At 35.1% G+C, this 21,499-nt stretch overlaps 2 protein-coding genes across 3 annotated transcripts; both read left to right on the top strand.

Moving 5' to 3' along the window:
- The first annotated feature begins 2,159 nt into the window (after nucleotides 1–2,159).
- LOC141483266 (uncharacterized) lies at nucleotides 2,160–4,558 on the top strand. 2 transcript variants are annotated; one of them, XM_074177754.1, is made up of 2 exons: nucleotides 2,160–2,327; nucleotides 2,499–4,558. In XM_074177754.1, the coding sequence occupies exon 2, from the start codon at nucleotides 3,203–3,205 to the stop codon at nucleotides 4,190–4,192; it is 990 nt and encodes a 329-aa protein (XP_074033855.1). In that variant the 5' UTR covers nucleotides 2,160–2,327; nucleotides 2,499–3,202; the 3' UTR covers nucleotides 4,193–4,558. The 2 variants fall into 2 exon arrangements, with proteins under 2 accessions (XP_074033855.1, XP_074033856.1); XM_074177755.1 differs by having other exon boundaries at nucleotides 2,499–4,056.
- A 3,284-nt stretch (nucleotides 4,559–7,842) lies between these two features.
- LOC141483158 (uncharacterized) lies at nucleotides 7,843–21,137 on the top strand. The gene is made up of 2 exons (XM_074177603.1): nucleotides 7,843–8,287; nucleotides 18,606–21,137. The coding sequence occupies exons 1-2, from the start codon at nucleotides 8,029–8,031 to the stop codon at nucleotides 19,739–19,741; spliced, it is 1,395 nt and encodes a 464-aa protein (XP_074033704.1). The 5' UTR covers nucleotides 7,843–8,028; the 3' UTR covers nucleotides 19,742–21,137.
- The last annotated feature ends 362 nt before the right edge of the window (nucleotides 21,138–21,499 follow it).

Below are 21,499 nucleotides of genomic sequence, written 5' to 3'. Positions count from 1 at the left end.
TTTTTAATTTCGTCCAACTTATCCATAATACTTACCGAAAAGTGAAAACCTGAAAACACTTACAAATTGAAAGAAAACACTTTAAAAACATATTAAAAATATTACCAAAAAGCACTGCTATAATACAATACTAGGCAGCTTCATGAAACCACGATGTGAATCATCTTTTTTGTATGTAAAACCAATTTTCTTCAGAATTTTCCATGAAGATGTCTTACAACATTTGAAAAGTTTTCAATTTGATATGTTTTCCTGAAATTATTGTTGTCGTCAAATATTGCACATTGAATAAATCAATACAAAATACTTAATGGTTTTGTACATATCATAGACCACATTTGGAATGGCAGCACTGGTTTCACTCGTTTTCGTTCCTTCGATGGATTGCTGAATACTTTACCTCTATTAGATTAGGTCGCAATACGGTTTACAGTAATAATACTCAACTTCAAAGCATCTGCAACCCTCTGAAATTAACAATCGACAATTATTTAATCTAACTCAACATTTATATATTTCCTGTATAATTTTTGTTTAGTTCTCAACTTACATCTCTAAACAGCAGTTAGTGGAAGTAAAGGTCCTCCATTCTCACGTTCTCTTCCAAAATAGTCTATTAAAGATGCTACTATTTGTTGAGACCGTTTCCGCAATGCTTTAGGCATATTGAATATATGCAGGGCTTACCAAAAGAAATGATTAGTTCTGAAAAGAAAAGAAAGACTGACAGTTTTCAAGTTTTTTTGATTTGGCAACGTCTAAAATTTACTATAAGTTGAGGATTTAGTTCTCTCAAGTTTCAAATTTGACCAGTTCTTTGCTTTCTGGAAAATGACAATTACATCAGCAAATGACTAAATTTTTTACACATTCGAAGTAGGTAAATCAATTGAATATATGTTAATTAAAAAAAGGTCGAGGAGTAGATCATTGTGGAACACCTTCCTGAACTTACTGGAATTACCCGTAATTCACTCTATAAGTAAGATGACTTTTTATCACATGGCTCACTGTATCAGGATCTTTGGTCAAATCCAAATTCTGAAAATTTAAATAAATTGTGGATTGGCTTTAAAGTGTTCAAAAATAAAGTTACTAATGAGATATGGAAACAAAAATCAATTTATTTCAAAGCAGAATGGCAAAAAGTAGGTAAAAATGCAGAAAAACAATGATAATAAAAAACCAGTCAATTAAATTAGTTACAGATGATATAACTATCACTGATCCTCAAGAGGTGGCACATATGTTCAACAGGTATTTTACTAGCATAGGTCAATCAATTATTTCCAATATAGATATAGAAAGTGTAGATTTTGAGGAACTATCTCGTGGCAACTCATTATTCCTAAAGGAAACCAATGCTAAAGAGGTATCTGTCATAGTTGCACTCAATAAAAACTCTGCAGCAGGGCACGACAACATATCCGTTAAAGACATAATATTAATCGAAAAAAATGTCATTTCCATATTTGTTGATTTGATAAACGATATTTTCAAACGGGGGTATTTCCTGAGATACTGAAGACTGGAAAAGTAATACCAATATTTAAGGGTAGTGATAACAAAAACTTAGAAAATTATAGACCTATAACAAGTGTGTGCTCATTCTCTAAAATTATTAAAACTATAACACAGATTGAGTACTTAATCTGTGACTATAATGAAGACAAGAACTTTGTTGATCGTTATGTGGGATTTGATGAGTAGGTATCAGTATGGTTTTATCAAGGGTAGGTAGATAGGTCTAAAGTGAGTGGGTCTATTCGACCCTCCACCGGAACCCATAAGGGTTTATTGTGGCTCACACCCATTTACACTCGGCCAAATAAACCCAGCTTCCTAACGAAGCCGATTAGTTTCTATGGTGAATGGTCTTTCAGGTCAGATGGTGAGAGTACGGATCTGCCGAAGTCAAAGAACCTGATTCGATCCCTAGCGGAGCAGGCACAAAGTATATCGTCGCCTGAATGTATGTATTAGGTAACTTCAAATTTTGCAATTTCTAGTTCTCCACGATTGCATATAGTCGAGAACAAGCCGAATTTATTGTAATAAATTCGGCTTGTCAAAGTAAAAAATAGATAAAATAAAATACGTGCTCGTTGTCATGTCATAAATGGGTAACTGAACTGAAGACATTTATTTTTTTCAGAACGCTCAGAAGATCGTTTATAGTAGTAGCAAAAAGTAGATAACTCAAGATAGCAGTTCTTCAGTTCAGGTATTGACATTCGTAGGTTAGACCGGTAACGCGTTCCTTAGAGTAATAATGACATCCAGAGCGTCCAAAATTCTGAGTATGGTGACCATGAACCAAGCAAAGGGTAAGCAAGTATTAAAATTTGAAACAGTAACAGTTTTCATAATGTTTTCATGAAGTTAGGTTATGGAATTATGTTGAGATACCTACTTTTTACATGTTATTTCAGATTTGAGTAATTTTGCAACTTTCGTGTATTTGATGTGAATTCTTAACCGTTTTAACTTTTTTTTAGGTCTGGGTGAAAACATCATAGGGCCGGAGTCTATGAGCACTAGGTTGTACCACAATGAATTTAGGTCGGAACTAGACAATTTTTCCGAATCAGAATCGACTCACAGAGAATTTCCAGAAGTGTCTGTCGAAAACAAACAGAAGAGAGATCACACTCTGAAACATGGCTCAGCTCGTCTTCAACATGAACTGAGGAACGATTAGCTTCCACTTCCCGGACCGAGTCATGATGTGATACATCAAAAAAAGGACAGAGGAGGGTCAAGTTCAGAAAGAGGTAATAATAACTCTGTAGAAGTTTTTCGAACGGTTGCTGGTGATGACAGTGTCAGTGATTTTTCTCCAGAAGAATAATGTGAAAAAAACTAAAACAACCGAGCACCAGTTCAGGAGGAATTTCTCAATCAATTATTTTCTTCCGATTGATGGAAGCAGAAAAAAAGTCTGTAAAGTTATGTTCCTCAACACACTAGGAATTCGGAAAGGCATTGTTGACATAGCTATAAAGAAGCGGTCAAACGAAAATATTGCAGGATCTGATGGACGTGGAAAGGGCAAGAGTGGCACCTTAAATCCTGCTAAAGCCCAAGACATAATGTTGCACATTAAAAGTTTTCCATGCGTTCCATCCCATTACTGCAGATCAGATATTGAACGAAAATACTTGGACTCGTCGTTAGCCACCATATACAGGATGTACGTTCAATGGTGTCAAGAAAATGGAAAGTCAACGGCAAAGTTATCCACCTACCGAAATTGTTTCAAAGACACTTCAATCTGGGTTTTCACAGACCAAAAAAAGACCAATGCCGGATTTGTGGAGCCTTCAATAGCGAAGCTGATCCAACAGCAGACACGAAGAAAAATTATCATGCATACCAAAAACTGAAGGATAATTCTCGAGAAGCAAAACAACTGGACAAAGACGCTGCTGTTGGTAACAACAAGATCATCAGTTGCAATTTTGATTTGCAACAAGTTTTGCTTTGTCCTTCTGACCCCACAAATAATGCGTTATTTTATAAACGTCGATTAGCCACCTATAATTTCACGATTTATAATGTGGTTACAAAACAAGGTGACTGTTTTATGTGGCATGAAGGTCAAGGAGGTAGAGGGAGTTGTGAACTAGCGACCCATCTATTTCGGTATTTTCAATCTCTTCCAAGTTCCATAGAAGAAGTCAGGTGTTTCAGTGATCGTTGTTGGGGTCAAAATCTCAATAAATATGTTGTTGCAATGTGTATGCATACAGTTCAAACAACTGCCAACTTGAAATCCATTCATCTTCAATTTTTAACGCCTGGTCACAGCGAGATGGAGTGCGACTCTATGCACTCCGCCATTGGCACCGAGTTTAAGAGAGTTGGGAAGGCTCTCTGGCCAGGTGATTGGAAAACTATCGCAAGAAGTGCAAGAAAAAAGGGCGATGAGCCCTATAATGTGCATGATATTCAAGGAACAGATTTCTTTGATTGGAAGACATTTGCTGATACTCAGTTAACCATGAGAAAAAAAGATATTAACAATAAGCCTGTTCAATTTCAAAAACTGTACTGGTTCCGATGTAAAAAAGAAAATGTGTATCAATATGAGTGTAATGAGACTTTTGAAGTGGATAGTTTCATACAAGTGGATTGTAACAAAAAGGTTTTACGCCGGCAAACGACCAGTTTGATGCCTTGCTATCCTTGAGGTCATCCTATAACTGAGGTCAAATACAATGACTTAATGTCGTTGTTTTCTATGAATCCACCAGCATTAAGCCGTGACTATTTTGATTTTTACTACAACCTGCCACATATGAGAACAGAAGAGGAAGATTAAGATTACAGTTTATTTTTTGGAGATTTAACCAAATTCATCTGCCCAACGGATTTAATATCAACTTTATGCTAGACATATTTTGGTTATCTCTGATATATTGGCATAATTTCATTAAGGTTCAAAATATAATTTCCAGTGCAACAAGTGGGTAACTTTTGTTTTTTCGTAAAAAAATGAGATTGTTTTTGTTTTTATTATTTATTTGTCCCTGTTCGTGTACTCTATAAGCAATAATAAAACCTACAAAAAAATTGAGTCATTTCTTCGAAATCAGTTGCTTCCAGATCATTTATAAAACCAACAGAATTGTGTTTTTGCCAATAACTCAGAACAGTGCAAAATGAGTTACCCAGTTTTTACACTCAGGCGACGATATGCTCTGCAGTTTCATCATTTTCCAGACAGAGGTGACACACACTGTCTTCCGACAGTTCAAGTCTCTGCATGTGATGATTCAAATGACAGTGACATGTAAGAAGGCCTGTTAGATATCGTAGACAATCCGTACTGTAATCCAACAACTGTTTGGAATCAAGCTTCGAAGGGCAAATAAACGCCTTGGAGTGAGCCAATCCTGGAAGATTCTGCCAGAAGTCCATAAATCTTCTTGCCATCCAGGTGTTCAGTGTTTGTTTGGCAAAGCCCAAAGCGATGCCAACGACAGATTCTGGTCAAATGAAGCCGCTTGCAGCATCCTCCTTTGCAAGAGAGTCCGCAGCTTCATTGCCTTCTAGGCCAGTATGGCCAGGAATCAAGACAATCTGTTAAGTCTTTCTATCGAGGAAAGTCTTTTTTGGCAGTTTGACGTTGCTCGATAGGAGCCAAGAGCTTCTAAAGCCGCTTGACTGTCCGAGAATATTTTTATTGACTTGTGAGTGAGGTTGGATTTATCCAATCTCTCCGCACACAATTTCAATAGCGTAAATTTCCGCATGAAATACAGTCGCATGAGTTCCTAGGCAGGTAGATAACTCTGTCCTGGGTCTGCGACTGAAAACACCTGCACCAGAACCGGAAGGTGTTTTTGATCTATCTGTGAACCAACAACTATCTGCCCTTAATATTTCCTTCTCCCGAAGGATCCAGTCCTCTCTACTCGGGAATAGTACTTTATAAGGCAGTTCGTAGTTGACAGTTGGAGGAATGAAGTCAGAGGTCATTTCCAGAATGATGTGACTTCCAATGTCAACCAACAGTCTGTTGCACTCTGCATTGAATTGATTTGTGCAATTGCCAATGTGCACAAGTCTATATGCAGTCCATCTAGCATCTCTTTCCAGAAAAATGTGGAGAGGAAGTAGATCTAGAAGGATTTCCATAGTCGCTGACGGTGTGGTACTGATGGCACCACTGATAGCGAGACAAGCCTGTCTCTGTTAGCTAGAGAGCTTCGCTTGGGCCGTTTTCTGTGAAGCCTTCGGCTACCAAGCAATTGCACTATAAGTGATCATTGGTCTGACAATCATCACCTAAATCCAATGGATTTGTTTGGGACCTAAACCCCAAGTTTTACCACAAATTCTTCGACATCTCCATAGAGACAGTTTGGCTTTGTATAAAACTTTTTTTAAGTGAGCATTCTAGGTGAGTCTTTTATCAAGGACAATACCAAGATATTTCACCTTCGTTCCAAATGGAATGACCACACGATTGAGGGAAAGTGGCGTTAGATCGTCCAATTTCCTTCTCTTGGTGAAATGGATTAACACAGTTTCCTGGGGTTGACAGACATCTGCTCCCTCAGGCACCAACTGTGAACAACGTCCAACGCGCTTTGGAGAATATTACAAGCTACACTTCCCGACGTGGACCTTGCCAGGATAACAAGGCAAGGTTTCTTCTATCGAGGGCATCAAGCAGACTATCCATCAAGAGCCACCACAAAAGGGGGAATATTACCCCAACTTGAGGGCAGCCTCTGGTGACCCTGAACCTGATAGCCTCGCCTTGAAGAGTCGTAGTTGCAGTTCTGTTTACTAGCATGCCATAGATCCAGCCAGTTATGGACGATTCTATACCCTTCCTAGCCAGATACAATCCTATAGATTTAGGTAGTGCATTGTCAAATGCTCCTTCAATATCAAGAAATACAGCAACCGCAATCTCCTTGTTTGTTTTGTTGGGACTCAGATTAAGTAATTTCCTCCAAAAGTTATTCGTTATATCTATGCTCGATGCATTTATATCTAATAGAGAGAGGGAATAACTTTTGGTGGAAATGATAGGTTTGGAATATGATTGATGCCAACAAAATACATCTGTAACAGACGCGCAGAATGGGCACATATTTTGAGATTGAAGTTGTAATAATTATTGTCAAAATTTCGAGTTTAAAGTTAAAATTTAAAGGATAAAGTCAAAATTTCGAGACCAAAGTCGAAGTTTCGAGAATGAAGTTTAAATTACGATTTAAATCTTGAAAGTATAATGTTAAGGCAAAGTTTCGACTTTTGAAGTCAGAGTTTCCAAAAAACAAATGAATAATGGTATGACTTTTGACGGGAACATGCGAGTTTTTGAATTCAACATAAAAATTATGATCGATGGTTCTGTCTAATAAAAAGACGTAAACGTTCCAAAATTGGACCATTGGATGAATCCATCAGCAGGGAGGAATCAACGGACCAATCGGTGGATTCATCGGTGAGTTATAGAACTATTTTAATAATTCAATCTGGGTGTCAACAAAACAAAACTGATGTGGAAAAGATTATTTACACAGTCAACCTGCTGAAATTACTCATCATAGCGTCACGCAGCAACATGAATTATATTAAGAGTGTATTTCGTAGATTCGTTCCTTATCAAATCATCTGAGGAAGGATTGGTAATAGGAATATTTTTGTCCCAGTTCATTGAAACGTTGATTCTTCTGTCAAGTCAGTAGTTGCTATTTAAACCCAACGCAATTTTGCTTCAAATTTTGTTTGAAAATTTTCAACGGCCTACCGATGTATCATCTATCAACAGATAATTTTATCTGCCCGTTTGCTTTTGACTTGCTTCAAAATTCAGAAAAAAAAATGTATTGACATCGGATGCGATAGCAATTTGTATTTCATTCCTTGTTTTGAACGGTACTTCAAATTTTTTCGTTACCGATACTATCTGCAGAAACTTTCAAAGTTGGAATTTTCAAAAAGCAATAAAAGAAAGTATGTGACCATTCTGCGTGTCCGTACTAGATGTGTTTTGTTGGCATCAATCATATTCCAAATATATCATTCATGCCAAAAGTTATTTGCTCTCTCTCTGTTCGATCTGAATACAACGAGCATAGATAACGAATAACTTTTGACGAAAATTACTTCATCTGTAATCTGAGTGCCAACAAAACACACCTTGTGCTCAATGTATATGATCGAGCAGAAAATGACAGATTTGGAGTAAAACATAAGTACTTATGGCAGTCTGTACTGAATCTCGAAGTTTTTTTTTCTTTCCTTCCATTTGAGTTTGACATTGACACTGATTTATTATTCATATGAAATATGTATATGAATAACAAAACATGCAGGAAACAATATCTTTATGTTCATCCATCCAAGGGTACTTTTTAACAAAGACAGTATTTTTGGCTGTGTTGGACCACAAGAAAATAAGAAGAAGTAGAATTAATTACTTTTCTTCAAAAAAGTGTTGACAAAGTTGAATAAAAAATAAAGAATTCGTCGTTTAAAACAGTTCCGCTATATTCAAAGATAATGGCTATTAAGGATTGTGGAATATTTTTAAAGAGAGAGCTTGAATCTGTTGGGGATGAAGAGGTTTTTGAAAGAAATATTATGAAATGTGAAATAAGTGAAACGGAAATGGTCAGTGAATCTGGAAAATATGATATGATTACCCATAACTTTGAAGAAAAAGCTGATATGGATCAGATTAAAAGCGAATGTGTCATTGATGTTTACCATGAACCCAAATCAGAAAAATGTTTAGAAGAAATAAGTGAAGGTCCTCAAAGTAAGTTCCTTGATATTCAGGTTGAAGATATCACTCAGAATTCAAAACCCATATTTTGCTTCACCACACGTACTATAGTCTAAAGGTTTTTTTATATTCAGTAATTTCCCAATATCATTCAATATGTTCAGTTGGTTTCAGTTTTATTGCTGAGTTTTTGTTGCTGTGATATCCATACTGGAATGAATATTCTCCTAATTTTTGTGTTTTTGTTTCCTTTAACAGTTGATACTTTTCATTCCGTCTCAATTGACAAAATCTTCAGAATCATATCTTTTCGGCCTCCTGTGGAAAGCTTGTACCACTTGTAGACATACAAGTACAATCCAAATACTGTTTATATTAGTTGGGAAAGGGATCAAACATTTTTTCGTAGGTGAACAATTTAGTTTTGGGAAAATTTTACTTTATGGGATACTAACGGATTTTTGCGATTTTTTCTGTGATGACACTACTTACTTGAAGGTAGGAATTCAGAACACTTCATTTTTTTTCGGACTCAATTAGTTTTCAAGATATAGCCTGTCAAAGTTTGTATGATGTCATATTTTACTTTTTATTATTAAGCAATAAATGATTGCCATTCACATATTTTCAATTCAACACATCTTTTTCCATATCATCGCACTTTTTTCTATCCCTTTTCATTCACTTATTGCCAAGTATCTTGAAATTAGATTGAAATTCCTTAATTTGTCACATGCTAACTCAACCTAACCTAACCCGACCTAACCTAACTCAGTCTAACTTTACTTCATAATTTGAAAAAACTATAAATAATAATAATATAATAATAATATTATTCATTCATCCTTGAAGACGTTGACAAACGTATAGGATAGGTCAGTATTAAGCACATAAAAATCACATCAAACGATAAAATTGTAGATCAGTAGATAAAAATAATACAATAAAAATTTATACAATAAAAGTCAGAATTACAAAAATTAAAACAATTTTAGTTATAAAAATTGAATCTGTCATGCCAAAGGTGCATGAACCCATTCAGTCGAGATGGTCCAAGAGAAATTCGCCAATACTATAGTAGGCCTTAGAAAGAAGCAATGTTTTAACTGCTTTTTTAAATGCACCTAACCTATAAGGTTATGTCGATGTGTGCACCTGAAAAATTATGGAATTTTATTCTAATTTCAAGAAACTCGGCAATAAGTGATTGAAAAGGGATAGAAAAAGGTGCGATGATATGGAAAAAGTTCTGTTAAATAAAAAATATGTGAATTGCAATCGTTTATTGCCTCTAAAAAAAGTCATTTATACTGACTTTTCCATAGCATTTGACACGGTGAACCATTCAATTTTATGTGAGAAATTGAAAGCAATTCGATTTTGTGGAAAACTATTGGAATGGCTGATAAGCTATATTAGTAACAGATCTCAATAGGTAAAAGTCAAGGAATACATATCTCACGTAATTAATGTTTTATCAGGTGTACCACAAGGAAACCATCTAGGGCCGTTTCTTTTCAACATTTTTATTAATGATATCAGAGTGAACTTAAAATATACCGACATCTTATTTTTTGATTGAAACATGTTTAAGACAATTCAAACACCAGATGATTGCTTAGTATTACAGACGGATTTAAACAGATTTAGTGTTCACTAAATGATATGAATCTCAACGTGAATAAATGTAAATGTATGACGTACTATCGAGTACTTACACCTGTAAACTATGATTACTACATATCAGGAGAACTTTTAACACATGTCGAATTTGTAACTGATTTAGGAGTAGTGATGGATAAAAAAACTGTACTTTCACCTACATTATAATTATATTATAAACAAAGCAACAAAAATGCTAGGCTTCATTTGTCGTACTTCCAAGGACTTCTCTAATATTGAATACAGTACTCTCTCGCTAATCCGCCGCTCCATAATCCGACAACTACTATAATCCGCCGTTTTTTCGCAAGTTGATCCAATCTATAGACTCTCTGTAATCCGCCGTTATTGAACGAGTTTGGTTCGGTAATCCGCCGCCGCAATCACCTCCCTCTCTTTTTTTTCTGTAATGTTCTATACATCGCCGTTTAGTCTTAAACAACTATGTACTCGTTAGTCCGCCACTAGGAACAAAAACGAACGGTCGCGCGTCTTTCTTGTTGTTAATTAGCAAAAAAATGGCTTCTTCACCACAATCGCGATCTACTAAACGAAAGCACGAAACTTTAACTTTAATGGAAAAGATGGAAATCTTAAAGAAAGTGGATAGTGGTGTGCCTTTTACAGACATAGCAAATCAGTTTCATATTGGGCGGTCAACAGTTTACGATATTCGGAAGAACAGAAATAAGATCGAAAACTATGTCACTAACGCCGAGTCTGGAATAGGAAAACGTCAAACGATGAGAACTGGTGAATATCCACAGTTGGAAGAAACACTTTTTTCGTGGTTTTTACAAGAGCGTCAACGTCACACACCGATAACTGCTGAAGTGTTGCGACAGAAAACACTCCAGTTCTATGAGAAAATTTATAAGAAAAATGATTTCAGACCTAGTGAAGGATGGCTTACAAAATTTAAAGCAAGATTTGGAATCAGGTTGCTGTCCATAACTGGAGAGAAATTGTCCAGCAATGAGGCTGCTGTATCACCATTTCTTAAAGTTTTTATGAAAAAAATTGAAGAGCTTAATTTGACGGCGGATCAAGTTTACAATGCCGATGAAACTGGCTTATTTTGGCGACTTTTACCACATAAAACGTATGTTCACAGAAGTGAAACGTCTGCTCCAGACAGAAAAGTATCCAAGGAGCGGATAACCGTTATGCCTTGTTCAAATGCAAGTGGCAGTCATAAGTTGAAACTCTTAGTTATTGGAAAATCTAAAAACCTTAGGCCATTCAAGAACATAAATCTCCCGGTTGTTTATATGAGTCAAAATAAAGCCTGGGTAACCAAAGATTTGTTTTACGACTGGTTTCATCATGTTTTCGTGCTTGAGGTGAAAAAATTTTTAAAGTCGCTAAATCTACCACAGAAAGCTTTTCTTGTGCCTGATAATGCTCCCGGACACGGCCCAAATGACGAATTATCATCTAGTGACGGCTGTATAAAAACACTTTTCCTTCCTGCTAATTGTACGCCTCTGCTCCAACCAATGGATCAAAATGTGATACAAATGATGAAAAACAATTACAAAAAGAAGATTTTACTTAACGCCATAAGTCGAGAGGTAAACATTAATGAAACTCTGAAAATGTTGAATATCAAAATGCAGTTTTTACAGTTTCTGATGCCTGGGACGAAGTTGGAGAAAGAGCAATCAAATCATCATGGAAAAAATTGTGGCCTAGAATTTGTGAAGATGATGACACTTGGGAAGAAGAGGATCTAATTCCATTACAGGAATTGATACAGTTTGCAACAAATCCTAATGCAGGTTTAACACGTGAAGATGTTGAAAATTGGTTTGAAGAAAACCCAGAAATATATGAGACACATTTAACCGAAGATGAGCTTGTAAATGAATCATTTGACTCATCCTTTGATAGCTCATCAGACGAAATGTCGGTACATGTAGATTGCACTGTCAAATCAGAGGACGCTTTGGAAAGTGTTGACACTTGCATTAAATGGGCTCAGGAAAATGGAATGACATACGATATGGTTAGAAATTTACGTAAAATGCGTGATCAAGGAATTACGAAGATTTATTATGGCAAAAAACAGGCCAAAATAGACCAGTATTTTTCAAAACCTGAGTAATCAATTACGTGTCAGTTTATTTTCTAATTTCAATTCATTTTTGTAAACCTACATACTAATACAAAATATATCTGCATATGAGTAAATATCTACATATGTTTTTTATTTTTTTGTTCCTAGACACTATAATCCGCCGTTTCCAGTAATCCGCCGATGGTCCGGATTTTATGGTGGCGGATTAGCGAGAGAGTACTGTATATAAAAATGCTGTATTTCACCCTGGTGAGATCAGTTAGATTATTGCAGTTCCATATGGTCACCCACCTATGAAAGTCCTGCACTCAACATTGAACGGGTACAAAACAAATTTCTTAAATTTCTGGCGTTCAAGTTGAAAATGCCCTTGAAGGACCATTCATTAGATGATATTCGTAGGGTTGCAGATATAATGAAGTTAAGTAGTCGTAGATAAGGAAACTGACTTAAAACTCTTATTGCAATTATTAAATTATCTTATTAACTGCCCTGCATTGCTAGCACAAATTGGCTTACATGTACCTTCTAGAAGTACAAGGAATACAGAAACATTTGCAATAGATTTTCATTGTTGTAACAACGGTAAACATTCTCCCCTGTCTAGAGTTGCTATTGGTGGTAATAAAGTCGATCTGGACTTCTTTTCATTGAACGAAACAAAATTTAAGTTTGCATTACGCTCGCTCAGAAATAAATTATTAATGGTAGTAAATATACCGGGTGTCCCACATTTTATGTGACAGGCAATAGCTGGTTTGTTGAAGGAGATACACAAAAATGTTTCATACAAAAGTTTTAGGAGTTCATGAGAGCTATATTTTGATATAATTTTTAAATATACAGGGTGTTTGGTGTAGGTGCTACAGACCAAAATTCCATTTTTTAAAATAGGACGCCCTGTATATCATTACATATTCAGATGCTACGTTAAATTCTGATATCATTTCATGTTTGGTTTTTGAAATTCGGTTACGGCGTTGTTGAGTTATTGCTTAAAATGTAAAGTCTTGAGAACGACTATTATTTTTAAAAATATCTCATACAATTATTCTCTCTGCATCAGATCACATGAAAATTAGTCAACATTTTGGGTGTTCGAAGTAATGGTTTCAATTTTGAGTTGTGGATTCAGTCAGGAATCATTTTGAATATGAAACAATTGCGAAATTGAAAGAGGTGTATTCGAAAACAAATCTTTAATTAATAACAATGTAAATAATATAACTTGATAAATCATTTCATGAGAATGGTAGGTACCTAGAAATAAGTCATAAAAATTGTTCAAAGTGATGCCCATTAGATATTATACAGGCTTCGAAACGTCGAATCACTTCTCTCGTACAAGTCGCTCTTATAATATCAGGCGTAATATCACTGCACGCTAGTCGAATTTTCATTTTCAGATCATCCACATTCAAAGGGGGAGTAGTGAAAACAATATCTTTTAAATAACCCCATAGGAAAAAATCAAGCGGTGATAAATCTGGGGAACGAGATTACCCTTATTTATTACCAATCCATCTATTTGGGTACGTTCTATCCAGATATTCAGTAACAACCTGTGAATTGTGAGGAGGAGCATCATCTTGTTGCCACCAAATTCCTTGTCGTTCTGCTATGGGAATATCTTCCATCAACTGGATCAAATCATTTTCTAGAAAATGTAAATATTGCAATCCATTGAGATTTTCATTGAAAAAGTAAGGTCCTATGATGCGGCCATTGAACAATCCACACCATACATTAACACCCCAAGTAGTTTGAAAATTACTTTCGCGGACCCAGTGGGGATTTTCTTGAGACCAATAGTGACTGTTATGTCGATTCACAACTCCATTATTGTGGAATCGCGATTCATCGCTCCACAAAATTTGACTGAATATGTTAGGACTTTCATGTAATATTACCTGAATACAAGCAATGAATTCAAGTCGTCGTTCAAAGTCCGTGGGTTTCAAACCTTGTACCAACTGAATTTTGAATGGGTGGTATTTATTTTCTTTCAGAATTCTCTGTACATTAGATTTACTCACACCGACTTCTTCTGCAAGAGTACGGATAGAAACATGTGGATGAATAATAATATAAGCCAACACATTGATCTCTAAATCTTCAGTTCTAACAGATCTCGTATGATGAAGATGCTTTATAGTAGAAGGAAATGACCCAGTTCGCAATTTTTCTACAACTCTCGAAAAAGTCATTTGTGACGGAATGGGTCTGTCTGGAAAACGTTCTTGGTATATACGTTGTGCTTGACGGCAGTTTTTCTGACATTCCCCAAAAATTAATAACATATCAATGCAATCACTTGGACTAAACGCGAAAGGCATACTGGAGTTTTCGCACAAAGAACACAGTTACTGTTTTGCAAAGAATCACTGAATCGAACTGACAAGTAGATACAATTCAACAACATTTGTTACTATGGCATCAGCAAGCATAGTCTACTTGATGAAATTGTGCAATATAAAGCAATTACCCTCAAGTTAGTCACATTCTCAAGAATTTCAATATTATATTCAACTGATATCGATATCGTATCGTAGAGGTGAGAATAATGGTTTGTATTCAGTAGTAGTCTAGTTCAATTTAATAAAAGATATAGACTGGATTCGTGTACGAGTAAATAAGTTTTTTTGAAACTTTATATTTAAGGAAAAGTGCAATAACTCAACAACGCCGTAACCGAATTTCAAAAACCAAACATGAAATGATATCAGAATTTAACATAGGATCTGAATATGTAATGATCTACAGGGCGTTCTATTTTAAAAAATGGAATTTTGGTCTGTAGCACCTACACCAAACACCCTGTATATTTAAAAATTATATCAAAATATAGCTCTCATGAACTCCTGAAACTTTTGTATGAAACATTTTTGTGTATCTCTTTCAACAAACCAGATATTGCCTGTCACATAAAATGTGGGACACCCGGTATACATAAACATCCTCAATGATTGAATTCTCCTTATCTTAATCACACATTTATTTAATTTATATTTCAATTCAGTAAATTTATTTTCTCACTGTTATTTTTTTTTATCAATAAATCAGTTTTACTTTTAGCAAGTAATTAAGATGTACTTAATTATTTGTTGTATACATATAATTTGTTGTGAAATCTCTTAAGCTTAATTGGGTGTTACCCGTTAATGAATGAATAATTAAATAAATAAATAAAATGTGAGTCATACAAACTTTGACAGGTTATATCTCGAAAACTAATTGAGTCCGATTAAAAATAAAAAGTGTTCTGAATTCCTACTATCATAGAGTATCACCCCAGAAAAAATCGCGAAAATCCGTGGGTATCCCATAAAGTACAATTTAGCCTTAGTTTTTGCCAACGTTTCGGACTCAATTAAATCCATCATCAGGGCTCAAACACTAGTTTATCCATGTTTAAAAACTTTTAAAGTATATATAACGGACAACATAGTTATGAAAACAAACGAAAATAAGGACTAACTACACAGACACATTTTTTTAAGTGTCTGTTGTCTGTTATATATATTTTTAACATTTTTTTAGCATTGATGAACTAATGTTTGCGCCCTGACGATGGATTTATTGAAGTCCGAAACGTTGGCAAGAAACTAATTTGTTCGTGTACAATAAAAAATTTGATCCCTTTCCCAACTAATATAGAAAAACAGCTTTTGAAAATATTATTTGGTTCAACAAACCTCGCAAAGTTTCTGTACAATATTTAAGCGTCTCACCAACAAACTAAACATGCTAAACAGTTTAAACTGTCTCGAGGCAAGTGTACCAACTTGAAACAATCACTAATCGAATGTACGTAGCCTGCGAAATTTGAACATTCATTCTATTTTTTTAACAGACCTCGTATTCCTTTTGTTATTTATACTTTTTGTATTGAAAAATAGTAGAATATTCATGAAGGTATCTTCCTCTAATCTGCATTCCTGTGAGAAGGGTACAACTATTGTTCTGTTTCGGTGAGCCCAGTTCTGAAATTGATGTATATGGTACATCCAGTTGTATATAAAAGATTCTAACTTAGTTGAAAGATTCAGGCTTTTATTTTTTATTGATTGGATAACACTTCCATAATACAAATCATGAAATTAATTTCTTTAAAACAACGATAGAAATAAAATAAACACAACAATAAAAATTAATTGGCGCTCCGGGGCGACTTCATTGATTCCAGTGGCGCATTTGCTTTTTCAGCTGCAGGAAAACCCGGAAAAACCTGCAGCACCACATCATCTGAAGATCTTGATCTAACAATGTCCTCTCTCTCATAAAACAAAATGTAGGGTGTCTCTAGAGGCTCCAATAAATTCAATGCATCGCCAGAACACTTCGTGACACGACTATCGTCAAACTTAAACCAGTCCGTTTCGTCTTTGACCAAGGCGTAATAATGACCAAATTCAACGCCGGAACCACAGTGAACAATGACTGCATGAATATTATAACAGTGGTCTGCTAGGTTGAAATGTTCATCTATTTCGAACCTTCCAAAGAGTTTCTTGCTTCCGTTAGAGGTTGAGTCTTGTTTGAAAATCATCAGTGTTATTATTAGATTGATTGGTGCCTCAGCTATACTTGTTTCCTCATAACAGTCAGTTAGTTTGGCGCATGTTTGACAATACAGTCGATCATCACCTGTTAAAAATTCCATTTTCAGATGATTAAACAATAAGCTTTGCACGGACTGGTAATTATTCGTATTAGGAAAAGCTAGATGAAGTTCCAGAAATTCACATAAGTTTTCAGTACTTCTTGAACATTTACCACAAAGTAAACAAGTGAGGATTTTTCCAGCAAAAAATTCACAAACACAAGACGAGATGTGTTGTACGGAATCATTCAGTCCAGAGCGGCTGGGAGTATTGATTTTGCTATTGTTTTGCTCACGAAGAGTATTCAACAAGAACCCCAAGAATTTGGAACAATCCTCTTGTTGTCCTAACGAGTATCTAGTGGACTTCAAAGACTCCAGGAAATCGGTTGGAGGGAAAGATGATACCTTCTTACGAAACTGCAGCTGCATGAACAGTTGTTTGAGTTTGATGAATAAGCAGGAAACATTCCCGTTCTCGTTCATCATTAAAACTTCGGTCTTGAAATTCTTCGTCATGAATAATACTTGTAAAATGCTATTCATGTAGCAAGTGTTTCCTAAATTATCCAATCCAATTTTCTTCTCTAGATTTTCAGGACAACTCTCTACTGATTCGTAAGGAAGAACACGTTTCACAGAATCTCCATAAGAACCATTTCTCAAGCTGCGATCGATCCTCCCAAGTGAAAAAGGGTTTCGTAGAGGGATCGATTCGGCTCTCGCTTCAAGAAGCGCTTCCACTGAAATGGTACCAGTTCTACGAGGAATGCAACTCATTTTTTGGGGCCAAGAATGACCTGAGTCCACTGACCGCACTGAAAAAGAAGAAGTTGGATCAATCACTTGTGAATTAACCTTGATAGGAGACTGATAAATATCCACATATCTCGGCTTGTTTCGAAGAGGTTTCAGTTCGTACTGAAATTAGGGCAATGCATGATTTCATCAAAATTATGTGAAGGAGGAATAGTTCCAAGTACTGAAGCAGCATTGCCACGTTGAATAGCAATACTAATTCTTTCTATCAAAAAAGAGGTAGAACGGTGATCTTTCGTTGCCTTCAGAGTTCATGAACGAATAATAGAGACTCCGGGCCATAAACACCAAAAGTTTCAACCGCTACTGGATGAAACAGATAGTTGTTTCCAAGATTTTGGTATTTTTTCCTTTTTAATTTCTCGCCAGACAATGCTGCAGTTCCAGCAGACTTGGAACTTTCGACTAGATGGGAAGCCGCGACCGTGTCAACGCAAGTAAAGTCCCATACCACAGGTTTACCGTATTTCCATGGTATGAGAGACATGCCATCTGGTCGTTTACCATCATCTCGATTGGTACCTAAGGGTTCCAGAATTGCAGGAACATCCGCTGACAACATAGCTCGTTTCAATATGTCGTTCACTTGGTGATGTCGAGATATACGCCCTGCACTTATATAAAACAACGACAAAAATTAACTGGCGCTTTTTCAGCTGCAGGAAAACCTGCAGCACTATTTCATCTCAAGATCTTGATCTGCCAATGTCCTCTCTCTCTTTCATAATACAAAATGTGCGTGTCTCCAGAGGCTTCAATAAATTCAATACATCGCCTGAACACTTGGTGACTTGACTATCGTCAAACTTAAACCAGTTTGTTTCGTCTTTGGCCAAGGCGTAATAATGACCAGATTCAATGCCAGAACCATCATAAATTACATTTCTTCCCAGTAGTAATAATTAATTTCCCCTTGAATACGAATAAATATACGTTGATTTATTATTACTCTGTTTAATTGGTTTGGATTGAAATAGTTTGTTTAATTATATATTGGAATCTTTATTTATGGTTATGGTCAGTTCCAGACACATTACAGAACATTCAATAACTTTGTTTCACAAACTATTCCAAAAGTAGAACCCCAAGAGGTTTACTCTTGGGGGGTAAAATCGACAGTAAATGAGTGAAATATGAATATTATTTTCAAACAAATAATTTTTTATAAATTTGTAATTTTTTTACAGATTCTGGAAACGTTTTTGTTAAAATAGAGAATGAAACAGTCATCGAGAAGAAAGAAGAGAGCTTCAATGAAAAGAAGTCATCAGCGTTATGTCAAAAGGAGTTTGGCACTGCAAACGATCATATTGTGAAACCATTCCAGTGCAAAATATGCTCAAAATCATTCATTTTGAAAAGTCATTTGAAAATACATGAAAAATCTCATACAGGGGAGAAATCATTCCAATGTAAAATATGCCTTAAGTCATTTGGAAGAAGTAATTTGAAAGCCCACGAAAAAATTCATACTGGTGAAAAACCATTTCAGTGCAAGATCTGTCTCAAGTCATTTATTCAAAGTAGTAATTTAAAATCACACGAAGGAACTCATACTGGAATTAAATCATTTCAGTGTAAAATCTGCTCGAAGTTGTTTTCTCAGAGTACTAATTTGAAATTGCATGAAAGAACCCATACTGGTGAAAAGCCATTTCAGTGTAAAATCTGCTTGAAGTCATTTATTCAAAATAGTACTTTGAAATCACATGAAAGAACCCATACCGGTGAAAAGCCATTTCAGTGTAAAATCTGCCTTAAATCATTTGTTCAAAATAGTCATTTGAAAACACATGAAAGAACTCATAACGGAATTAAATCATTTCAGTGTAAAATCTGCTTGAAGTCATTCACTCTAAGTAGTAGTTTGAAAAGACATGAAGAAACTCATACTGAAAAAAAACCTTTTCAGTGTAAAATCTGCTCGAAGTCATTTTTTCAGAGTGCTCATTTGAAATCTCATGAAAGAATCCATACTGGTGAAAAGCCATTTCAGTGTAAAATCTGCTTGAAGTCTTTCATTCATAATTGTAGTTTGAAAATACATGAAAGAACTCATACTGGAAAAAAATCATTTCAGTGTAAAATCTGCTCGAAGTCATTTTTTCAGAGTGCTCATTTGAAATCTCATGAAAGAATCCATACTGGTGAAAAGCCGTTTCAGTGTAAAATCTGCTTGAAGTCTTTCATTCATAATTGTAGTTTGAAAATACATGAAAGAACTCATACTGGAAAAAAATCATTTCAGTGTAGAATCTGCTCCAAGTCATTTTTTCAGAGTGCTCATTTGAAATCTCATGAAAGAATCCATACTGGTGAATAGTCATTTCAGTGTAAAATCTGCTTGAAGTCTTTCATTCATAATTGTAGTTTGAAAATACATGAAAGAACTCATACTCAGGGTTGGCAGGATTAAACCAACATGCTTGAAACCATGGTTTGAACCTACTGGGTTTTTCAAAGAAAAAAACCTGGTTGTTTATTGTTTTCTTTTCTATGTTGATATTCTAATAATGAAAACTACAGCTCGATAAACTACAAATAAAAATTTGATATTTAAATTAATATATTTCAAATTATTCTAATAATTAAAACAACTGGAATTTCACTTTGGAATTATTTATCTTCATTTTGTTATCTTAACAAAAATTTAAAAAATCCAAGACCGGTCCTGATGGAGGTCACTTTTGGGTGTCTATATTATTTTATTATTCAAGAAGGTGGTTCCCCCGTCGCATCGTTCGCTGTGAGCGGCGATTAGGCGGATCTGTGATTCCAGTGTAAGTTTTATGGCACTTACTAATTATTTTACAAATGAAATGCTTGTGTAGTGATTATTAAATTGGAAAAAAAGAGAAGATGTTAGATTTAAGTGGACGAAGACGTGATTCAGTATGGAATTTCATTGTAGTATTAAAATGAGCGGCAGAAAAGGTGAAAGAGCTAAGTGTAAAAAATGTAGAATAACTGTAGAGGGTCAGGTATCAAGAAATAAAAATTGCTTAGAAAGAATGATGATGATGACATTGAAGGTAAGAAGAGAATGCTTGAATTGCACTGAATTTAAATATTATTGATAATAATAATAATAATATCGTCTTTATTATCTTCTGATACATTTAAAGCAAATCAATCAGGTGCAGTTCATTTATTACATGAAGATAAAAGGCGAAGTTTAATTTACATGATGACAAGTCATCATTCAATTGCTCTTCCACTTAAATTAACATGAATTTTTTACATTTTTGTACACGAATATTTGTATGATCTCGCTTTTATATTGGCCTATTTCTTCACTTGGTACAAATTTTGACAAAAGTCAAAGTTATTCAAAATTTGACTTGTGACGTAATTTCAATGAGACATTTTGATATTCCTGCATTTTTGAAATAAGATAGCAGAAGCATGACAAAAAGAAATAAAACCCAGATTTTGTTTTTTAATACCACATAAATTCATAGTTGAATATTGATTTTTTTCTATTGTCCCTCCCCCTTTTTGTGTATTGTGTATTTGCGAATCTATTGCAGAAATTTTTATAAAAGTATAAGGGGAACTAGGAGACATTTTTTCATGGCTTATTTTTTTCTTTTTTTAGCCATATTAAGAACTTGTATGTTTCGTAAAAAAAAGTTAATTTTAGTCTTCAGATATCCAAGAAACTATGACTTCTGATGGGGCTTCTCCTTTCTCTGAGATGAAGACAAAGACGCAATGGTATCCAGACCAAGTACTTCTTCTAACCCCCAATCATGTCGACTCGTAGCTCAAAATCGAAAAAGGCGTAAAACTGGAAGTTCTGTAGAATCCTTTCTTATCAAAACAAGTACAAACCAAAAGGAGGCTCTAGACAGGCAAATAGCACGTTATATATTTGCTACAAATTCTCCATTTAGAGTTGTTGATCATCCACAGTTTATTCGTCCCATAGAAGAACTTCGACCTGGTTACAAGCCACCTAGTTGAAGAGATATAAGCGGACACTTGCTTGACCATATTTATGATGAAGAAATGCTAATATTTCGCGAGTTTATACAAAATGAAGTTGTTTGCTTAGGTTTTGATGGTTGGTCGAATGTCC

The sequence above is a fragment of the Leptinotarsa decemlineata genome, unplaced genomic scaffold (assembly GCF_025532065.1).
Source record: "Leptinotarsa decemlineata unplaced genomic scaffold, Ldec_3_MD MMD2_tig00003192_RagTag_RagTag, whole genome shotgun sequence".
Classification (NCBI taxonomy): domain Eukaryota; kingdom Metazoa; phylum Arthropoda; class Insecta; order Coleoptera; family Chrysomelidae; genus Leptinotarsa; species Leptinotarsa decemlineata.
Note: the sequence above shows the minus strand (reverse complement) of the source record. Positions and strands in the feature narration are given on the sequence as shown.